This window comes from Acartia tonsa, chromosome 13, assembly GCF_053477335.1.
Source record: "Acartia tonsa isolate MP-2025a chromosome 13, ASM5347733v1, whole genome shotgun sequence".
In the NCBI taxonomy this organism is placed as follows: Eukaryota; Metazoa; Arthropoda; class Copepoda; order Calanoida; family Acartiidae; genus Acartia; species Acartia tonsa.
In genome coordinates this window covers 26563060-26573667 of record NC_137272.1, presented here as the reverse complement: position 1 = coordinate 26573667, position 10608 = coordinate 26563060, and the positions used below count along the sequence as shown (strand labels likewise).

General features: G+C 32.4%; 1 protein-coding gene across 1 annotated transcript; it reads right to left on the bottom strand.

Moving 5' to 3' along the window:
- Positions 1 to 925: 925 nt before the first annotated feature.
- On the bottom strand, positions 926 to 5185 carry LOC145334899 (putative ascorbate peroxidase). Its single transcript, XM_080180521.1, has 10 exons — positions 5064 to 5185; positions 4327 to 4425; positions 3828 to 3965; positions 3638 to 3720; positions 3441 to 3533; positions 3036 to 3145; positions 2835 to 2920; positions 2581 to 2668; positions 1698 to 1792; positions 926 to 1246 (listed from the first exon to the last, which is right to left on the bottom strand). Exons 1-10 carry the CDS (start codon positions 5093 to 5095, stop codon positions 1162 to 1164), a joined length of 909 nt encoding a protein of 302 aa, XP_080036647.1. The 5' UTR covers positions 5096 to 5185; the 3' UTR covers positions 926 to 1161.
- Between the last annotated feature and the right edge of the window lie 5423 nt (positions 5186 to 10608).

Below are 10608 nucleotides of genomic sequence, written 5' to 3'. Positions count from 1 at the left end.
ACGGACAGACATCAAGCTACTTTGTATTATAGATATATTATAGATATTTGCAGACAATATTTCCCTGTTATAATATCCACGTATATTCTACATCCATTGTTACATGGGTACGCAATAGCAACGCGGGAAAAGGTCCTTACTCAGAAAAAAATTTCCCGTTTAATTTCAAATAAGGAGAGTAGGGGTTTCTATGCTCGCTAGGATCTTTAAGTAAAAGCACTGTTATTTATTTTGTAACTGACTAAGTGTAAATGTCAGTATTTATATCAAGATTATTCTTGAAAGCATGGTTTCCCTGAATCTGTAACAACTACATTTATGACTGTAGTAGAGGTCAATGTTAAGATACATAAGGAAGCAGAAGAGAGTGTCAACGCCGCTTTTGATATAATAATTTGGAAGACCGGCCTTAATATGTAAAGCAACTAAATTCATAATTAATTTCTATTTAATCTATTCATGATATGACCTATAATCTTGCATATATCACGATTGTTTTTAGTAGCGAAGCTACCTTATAATTTGAAATGTCCTTCTGCCAGTCTGAAACGTTTTGGGAGAAACGTAATTTTCTTGGCTCCTTTTTAAGATTGAATTAATAAGTACACCTTTTTACATACTTCCACCAAGTTTCAGCGAGATTTGCTTACTAGTCGGGGTGCTAAATCGATTTCAGATTTTTAAGATTTCGTGATTTTCTCAACTCTTACTCAAGAAAGACCGTTTCCTAGATTTCTATGTTATAATATTTAGATTAAAAGGTTTTGTGATTTATTTGATCAAGTTTAATGTTTATTTTTACGACACTGCTCTATAGTTCATTTTACCACATGACCATCTATAATTTTAAGCTTCACAACTTATGGATGTTGGCATCCTTGTGGTTTAAGGTCTAAACGCTATCATTTAACTAATTGGCGTCTCATGACTGTCATTCAAATTTTATTGAATTAGATAAATAAATAAATATCAAGTATCACAGAATTTTTAAATATACTGAAAACTCAAAAATACATTGCAATAATTTATTTCATTGATTTTTAAAAAATTACACAATTATTAACAATTGATTATAAGGCCTAATTTTAAGTTGTAGAAATTTGGTTGGTTGGTTTAATATGGTGGTCTTTGATTGGTAGGTTCAATATTGTGGTCAACCATTTACTCAAGATCTGTGAGAGTGTAGTCCCCAGCAGACTGCATGATTGTCCACGCTTCAGAGAACTTGGCTAACCAATCAGATTGACTGAAATGTAAAGTTTATATTAGTTTGAAAAAGAAGAAATGATTAGTCTATTTCAAGTGTTATTTTTTGGGGGTGGGGGATGGAATAGTCATTATTTCTAGAGTGACATTTCCCCCTAAAAAGTTAAAAGCTTCCCTAGACATATAGGATTAGTGTCCTAAAGACCATACAATCAGGGCAAAAACCTTGTCACAGTCATAAATGATATTACATACACTTTCATTATTTACACTTTAAAATGCATTACTAAAATTTGGAAAGCCAAATTAAAGTGAAATTTTGTAATTATCTTTTATGTCTTTTGTATCTTTTGTGGACCTATGGGAGTCCAGCAGAACTGGCACATGTGAAATAGGAAAGACAAAAGAACTTAGAACTGTAACTTTCTTTGATGTCTTTTGTACTGTGCACTCCAGGCTGGTGAATCTTCTCACTGGAATGTAATGTTTACCTGTCAGAGAACTTCTGTACATATGAGATACCAGCAGAACTGGCACAGGAGTCATAGGTACAGCCACTCCTACCATCCTCATTCAACTCCATTTCCTACATGGTAAAATATTTGGTTATCTATCTATAGTGCCCTAGCAAAATTGGGAGATATGTCACTGCTTTTGACCTACCTGTTCTATTGACGTCAGGAAATACCCTACACCCCATCCCTTTTCTAGGGAGTTTCTTTCCCCCTTCCTTTTCTCTTTCCCTCTACTATGACGTCAATAGAATAGGTAGGCCAAAAGCTGTGACATCTATCCCTATTTTTCTAGGGCACTAAACACAACTACCTGTTTGTTTGCAGGAATTTATTATATCATAACTGACACTCACTGTACCACCTAGTAATGGGTAGTCTTTAGAGGACGGGATACATCTCAAGATCTTATTTTGGTGCATCTATTAACCAAATCTTGCTTAATGATATGCATGATTAAATGCCTTTCAGGCAACCGACAATTTGATTACACGTACTTTGTCTGGAAGTTCTAACCAAGCATGGAAATGAGTTGAGACTGTTTTGGGACAAGGCATTCCCTGTACTCTAACTATTTATTTTGTGCACCTGACATAGCAGCAGTAGGGCCCATTTTTTAACATCTTTAGTTATGGCCCAGTATTTGACGAGAAAGTTGAGTTAAGTTAGGGGAACCACACAAGAATGCAAATGGGAGCCCTGCAAGGGTAATTAATACTCTGAATAATATAGCATCCAAGAAGATCATTTTCAAGGATGTGTCTATATAGTAGGAATATAAGAATGAAATTATGTCAGATGCAAGTAATCAAAATTGTTAAATGCTGAATGAATCTATTTGATACTGAGTAGATTAAATTACCTTGACAAGGCACATATCAGAGTTAAGCATGAATCCAACATTACGGGCATCCCACTGCCACTTAGGATCAGAATCATCTCCTTGGTTTCTGAACAGAATTGCAATGTGCAATATGAAAATTTTTAAATGATAACATGAACTTTATTGGACTTTTCAAAAGCATTGCTTTGCAGAATAAATTAGATATTAGAGATATTTCAGAGTTTTTAAAGGATATTAATCAGTTTCAAAGCCATAACAAAAAAAATATGTACCTTTGAGCCCAGTCTCCATCAAGCATGATGGTATAGTACTGGTTGTTGAACTCTCTGTTGGCTCCAGCTCCTGCAATCCAGGCACCCTGAAGAAAAGTCATCAGTAGAAATTGGGGAAATCTATGACAATATGAGTACCTTACTACCTTTCTTTATCCCCATTAAATTTAACTGAGCCAATATAAACCCGCAAAGACATACCTTGTATCCAGAGTTTTCAGTATCAGCACCTCCTAGTGTGTGAGCACCCATAATGGCAACAGCTTGCTCCTCATCCATTCCAAATCTTTCAGCATAGAAGCTGATCAATTCTAAAACAAAGACAATAAAGTGCATGAGAATACATCTGTATTCCATCAAAGAACTGTAAAATGTTTGAAAATTTTTTACCAATATCTAAGTGTTAGAGATTTTGAAGTCTGATAGATGGGTTCTGTGTCATGATTGATGAATGTAAGTTAGAGTATTGGTACTTCTAGAGTAACATATTTATATACAAATATGCTCCAATGTATAAGTTTTATTTTGATATTATTTGGAAGGGACCAGTTACCTAAGGCCTATAAAACTGTTTTATCATTTGTACTACATCTTTTAGAAACGTACCCTCATAATCCATATTAGGTCCAGGTAGTTCAACATCATCATCTGTGTAAGGAGCAGAGTCACAATCAACACGTCCAGTTTGGAAACTGATATCTAAATAATCATATTATTTAATTTAGTAATTGTTTCTGATAACAAATTTGAAGAATTTTGAAAAAGTGATTCAGAAAAAAGATATATTGACATTGTAAACTTACTAAGATCTGACTCTTCAACTCCATCAGTGACTGCAACAGATGCCTTCAGGGCAGCCTGACCAGCATAAGCCCAGAAATCAGCTCTGAATTGATTAGAAAATTACGTGATAAATTAGAAGAACAGCCTAAATTTTAATTTATGATCTATTTGAAGAAATCAGAAATAATTTTGATCTCATTAAATTCAAACCTTGACATCAGGGAGCTAATAGAGTTATCAACATAAGCAGTTTCCAATGCTTCAACTACATCCTCAAGACCAGCATTGTCAGGGTTGTTCACATTAAGACAACCATTACAGCCACCCACACAGTCATGGAAGGCAAGTCTGTAATAATGTGAGGATGTGTGTCAGGAAACATAAATTACAAATGAGGATTACATAATAATTACATAGGTAGGTAACAATATTTTTACTGTTTACAGAAATCACCGCAGATGAGCTTGGGAGGATTGTACAGATAATATGTATGTGACTATTTAGTTTTTAAACCACTCAATAATATCATTCTTACACAACCCAAGGAAGTTGCGTTAATGTATTTTAACTGAGAAATTCGAGTTGCCACATGGGGACTTGAATTTGAACTCTTCCCACCTTACTCTTACCACTGAACTACAACGCCCCTCTGACCAACCAGTCATAGAATCTTATACATATATTGTTTGGTATCTTAAAATTTCAATACCTTACAAGAGTCGCCGCATTTGGTCTAACAATAGAAGAGATAGCTCTGTCCACACTTCTTAGATCCCTTGATGATAAGCCTTGTACTGCAGACAAGCAACTAAATAACATCATCAAAGTTCACTGCTGGATTAATAAAACAAAATGATGAAAATCAAGCTCTCATAATAAATCATTGGGGGGGGGGGTTAATTGTTACTTCTCTTATTAAGACAGCATCAATATTTTTATGAAACTAATATCAGCAATCCTTATACTAAAGTAACAGGATGTCTGTGTGTTTGTATGTTTGTACCGGAGGATCTCACTAACCACTGAACCGATCGGGATCTCCTTAACAGGGTAGCTTCTCATATGTCCTGGGAATGTTTATAACTATTTTGCGGGAGGGTACCACCACCCTCCCAAGAGAAATCACAAAAAAATCTAATTTTTTTACAAATAGAGACTCCTATGCAACATAAATAGTTAGGTATCGTAGAAACGTTAAAGCAACATAGATAGGTTTCGTATTATTTAAAAAAAACACAGATTTAAAGTGCCACTAGAGACTTCTAGGGGCGAAGCCGCTAGTTTCTCATATAATACAAATGCAGGAGAAAATTTCTTTGTTAAATCTAAGAGCTGTTATTATATCAACATAAAGCTTAAGTCATAAATATATCTTTTTACAACAATGATGATAAGAATATCAGAATAATTTCTATAATAAATCTAAACTGGAAAAGAAATATTTACCTAGCAATAAAGAAGACAAATGTGTATCTCATTCTGTGTCAGAGGTGGAATGTTCTCTGAACTATTTAGTCAAGGTATTAATTATTTATACCTACCAGCAGTTTTTCAACACTTGTGATAACATAAAAGAAAATTTGTCCAATACATTATTAGAACATTTTTAACAGGTTTTTACTAAAGTATACACTAGTTGCTTCATGTATAGCCTCTAGGGGGTTTGTCAAAAAATAAAGTTCTGGGTACACCCAATTTCTTTTTGCAAGTTTTATCATTTCACTCATGGCATGATTTTAAAAAGATACAAACACATTAAAAAAAAACTAATCTGGTCTTGGATGACATGTGATATGATATAAAGATGAACTAATAGATTCTGGTGTAATAACTAAAAGAGGGAGAGTTATTTTAATCACTGGGATGACTCACTTCATTCTTAGCAGACTAATTTATACAGTAGCATTGCTTCTAAAAACTAAGGGTAGAACTCAGGTAGGGAGGAGACATTGGGCTAGTTTCCTTCAACTCTTTGGAAATTTTATTAAATTTTTGTTGGTTGGTTGAGTGTCCACACGTTTCACAATTGTAACCTACAGAAGGGGCATTAATTTTGTGTAGCATCATCGGGGATGTACATCAATTTATCGGCCATTGTCTTACCCCTTTAGATCCCTGACAGAACTGCAGTAACTCTGTTATTATTTCTAAGAATTTAATTATATGTTATGTCATAGTACATCATCACTTTTGTGAAAATGTGTACAATTTTCATTTTTCAGCTTTTCTTTCATTATCATTATCATTATTATAATCAAATTTCCAGAATGGCTTCAAAACCGATTAACATTCGTTGGATTAGAACCTGTTCTTTGGCATACTAAAAAATCATGTATGGCAACGTATAATTGATAGCTTTCCACAAAAATATTAAAATTAATACCAGTTTTGCAGGGCTAACAAAACTGGTTTTAATTATATATTTTTTATTTTAATATTAGCGGAAAGCTGTCTATGATACGATGCGATAAATAACTATTCTTTTGTATATTGATATATTGGTCTTCCTATGATAAAATGAATAAATATTGCGATGTTATCAAAATATTTGCTGATATTTGCACAGAAGAATATCGCGGTAAACTGTCATAAAGATAAATTAATAGTTATTTATCTAATTGTATTTTAGACATCTTTCCGCAGATATTAAAATATGAAAAATTATAAAATTATTACGAGTTTTCAAGGCCCCGAGAGTTTGAGGGCACTGGCTAACAAAACTGGTATTAGTTTTACGATTTTTATTTTAATATTTAATTTTTCATGGAAAATTGTCTGTAATACGATGCTATACATTCTTTTTCAGTAAAGCTGAGAATCGGTTTCGAAATCATACTAGAAAAATCATTATTTTGTTGTTAATCCTAAATAAGTAAAGTTGTAAATGAGAACATGCCTGCTTGTTGTCGCGACATGTCGGGGAGTCGAGTTTAAAACTGCGTCATACTAAACACGTTAAAAAAGTACACCCTGGAACATACATACAATACTTATGATTGCGGTGTAAAGCGTCCATTCACCCATCAGACAACAAACTCTCTGAGATCCACGACCTTTGTCTGAGAAGTCCCAACTGTGCATGGTAACGAGTTGCGCCTGTTTTGGGCCAAGGCATTCCTCCACTCTAACTATTTACGTCGCGCATCTGACATAGTAGCAGTGGGAACCATTTTTAACGTCTTTAGTTATGACGCGGTGTCGGACCGAGATTCGAACCTATCACCTTCCCGACGACTAGCGGATGCGCTACGTGTTGAGCCATGGTCGCTAGATGATGCTTTGCAATCGAAAGACAACCCCGCCCCAGCAAGATAAAAAAAAAGGTAAAAAGGGTTGAAAATGTTGAATTTGTAAAAAATATGGGGATGACAAAATATAAATTCATTTTACAATCTATTATCACAATACATAGATATATAGTGAGGGAGGTTGAGCTTTATAGAATATGCTTTCAGTGATAAAAATATTAGATAGTGCAAAATATAAATTCACCTGTGTTTTTGTACCTTTTTGCGCTGTGGTAGGATTTGCATTAAATATACTATGCAAACAATTTTGCCAATTCATCAGTTTTTCTGTTTTTAAAAACGAAGCACTTTTCGTTAATTTATTCATATATTATTAGAATTGGCCTATTGATTTCAAACTTTGGTTGAATACTCTTTTAACAGTTTGGTACAATCTAGAAAGCATAGCAAATCTATAATAGTTACGAGAAAGTCCGTACGTCAATTTATAATATGCTGATTTTTAACTTTATGGTCAAAATTATTTCTATGACATAATTATTATTCATGTGATTTTTGTAACAATGATTTTGCTATCCTTGTTATAGGAAAATTTACTGTAGTTGAACATTTTTAAAGAAAACAAATATTTTTTTATATATAAAGTACTTTTAGAAGTTGCCTGCTTGTTAGCCAGGGCAAGGCTCTTTTCCAATAATTTTCCGTATACAAGGAATCTAGAGGCATAAATCTAATTCAAATCAAATTCATTGTTTCACCGACAGCTGATTTTGAGGCTTCTCTAAGCCGCGCTACTATGGTGGCTGCGGATGCAGCTGTAAAGCCCTGGGATAAAATTTGTTACATTAATAACAATATTTTTCATAACAATAAAATAATACAATAAAAATTAGTCCAAGTGTATATAATAAATAAATAAAAGGACGTATTTGTTTATTTATAGCCTAACAAATACAAAAACGCGATAAATCCAAAAATAAATTGTCAAATAAATATAAATCTAGGATGGGAGCCGTACAATGCTATTGGAATAAAAAATTTTAAGCTAGCAATAGGAGTTTAAATTTTAGAGAATTTTAAAGAAATTTGCCAAGGTTTATAAGCTCGTTCTGGTATTCGTTAGTCAAAAAAACATATAAGGGAATTTTGATTAAGTTGTGCAAAGTATCCAAATTGCATAATTTTAAGAATATTAATAAAAATGGGAAGCACAAAAATCTATTTGAACGCCCTTCAAAGAAATTCTTATTTAAAAGTAACCGGATGACTGTCTGCCTTGTGTCTGTTGCTTAAGATCTCGCTAAATGCTGGACCCATATATTTCTTACTTTGCAGTAAAGCTTCTTAAGGGTAAATTGAAGGTTATTATATCTATTTATGAAGGGGAGAGTTCCTTATTCCTCCTAATAAAAAATATCCAACCAAAATGAATTTATTGTTTTTCTTCATTAAGTATGAAAGTAAAGGGTTGACTTACTACTACTCCCCCCAATCAAGGGCCCCTAGAGGATCTCTAAGGGCTTAGCCGCTAGGATCTGACAAAGGTGTATAAAATTGTGAATTGTGTAAATGTAAACAAAGGCATAAAATATTGAACACAATGAATACTTTTACAAAACTTTTATGAATACTTTTTGTAAAATTTATGATATTACAATAATCTGATGTTTCCCTTAAAATACCTAGTGGAGCACAAAACTCCCGGGCTTACCTATATTTCTCTCCCTCAAAACCTCTTAGAGGCCTCTAGGGGCGTAGCTGCTAGTATTTGATAAAGCTGTACATATTAGTGATTTCCAATAACAAGTACATAAGTACGATTTAGAAAACTCAGCAGCTCTATAATCGTTACCACAAAGTCTGCATTTAAAACATGCTGATTTTTTACTTTTTTTGACAACAAATTTCTACAGCATGACCCTCAAAAAAGTATTTTTAAGCATCTGCAGCCCTTATTTCTCAATGAATTATTAAAAAATGCATATGTCCTATTCTCTATAGTATTCCACGTAAGTAGATAAAAAAATATTTTTTTTACCTCCATTAACACCGGAGATTTTTAGTGCTAAAGTTTTGAAAAAGTGACTGAGGAAAAAGTAACTTTTAACATGATACGACTTTTTTAGCAAAATTAAGCTAGAAATCCTTTTATTTTTATTACTGGCAGAAACTTTATACAAAAATGAAATAAAAAATTTAGTTTTTTAGTAAAAAGCATTTTTTTACACATATTTTTTTGAGTCTTTTTAGTTTAATGATATTTTGAAAAACTTACTTATTAGGCAAAATTGTTTAAGATTAAAAAACCAAATAAATCTCTATGAATATAGCAGGAAAATTGTTTTTGTTTCACAATCCTAACTTTAATAACAAAAAAGTTATAAAGAAAATAAAAATAAAACATAATGATTTTTTAGTCTAAAAAGCTTATTTTACCCCTTATTAAATAATTGAGATGTCAGAAAAGTAGGCGGAGCAACTGTCATAATTAATCCTTTTCTATAAATAAGGGTTAATAAATAACCTAAAATTTGCAAATAATCAATTCATTCAGTAGTATTTTTTGCCATTAAAAATTGATATTTTTAGGTGTAATAAAAAAGAAATATTTAGTTAACTTGTTTTTCTTTATGTCTCATTATTCAATTGCCAGAAAAACATAATATAACCATCCAAAAAATAAGAGAAACAAAAAAAAATTCTTTTTCTCAGTCACTTTTTCAAAACTTTAGCTCTAAAAATCTCCGGTGTTAATGGAGGTAAAAAAAATATTTTTATATCTACTTACGTGGAATACTATGGAGAACAAGGACATATGCATTTTTTAATAATTCATTGAGAAATAAGGGCTGCAGATGCTTAAAAATACTTTTTTGAGGGTCATGCTGTATATGTTATAATTATCCTATTCATGAAATTTTTGGAATACTGATTTTTAATACCACAAGGTACAAAGTTATAGGCGAAGCTTCTCTATAAAAAAGTTCTAAAAATGTAAGTATGTCCTTAAACAGTATGCAGAAGTTCTGCAACAAATTTACTTTCAATTTGTTTAGAATTATTCCTTAATATTTTACTTATTCAGTTCTGACACTCTACAAGTTTTAATGTTCGTTTGTCCAATCATATCAGAACTTCGCTTTCATGGGTGTTGTCATCCTTGTTAAAAAAAACATATTTTCGGTAAAAAATTTTATAATGCATAATTTAATCGTAGCAACACAGAAAACAGAGAATAAGGGTAAAAAACAATTTAGAAAACATAGTTTGTGATATGGTATAACATAGTATGGAGCTAAAATATTTGGCCCAATAATATCCAACCTTTTTTTAAGTGGGGGGGGGGGGAGCGTATAAAAAGTCGCAATAGTGATTTAATTCAAGTTTGTGTCTATAAATAAGCGCACAGCTAATTTTTTTTACTCTCCTCCAAATTTTTACCCAGGGAAAAATATTTATATCGAGAGTTTGAGTTTTAAACCAAATCTAAGTTTTTTAAAGATGTTTAAGGGGAGAAACAACACTTTCCCCCTCATGGTTGTCTCTGATCTATCCCATTAAACATAAAATTCTACGTCATAGATTATCATTGTTCAAAATTAATGCTGTTTCAGCATTCTTACATTTGTGATACAAGCTATTCATTTCAAGCAAGGATAAAATCATCTGGAAATTTGTATCACCTCGAGAGAGATTATCTAGTCCTTTGACACGAATTTCTTATGTGAATATTATTAACTTTG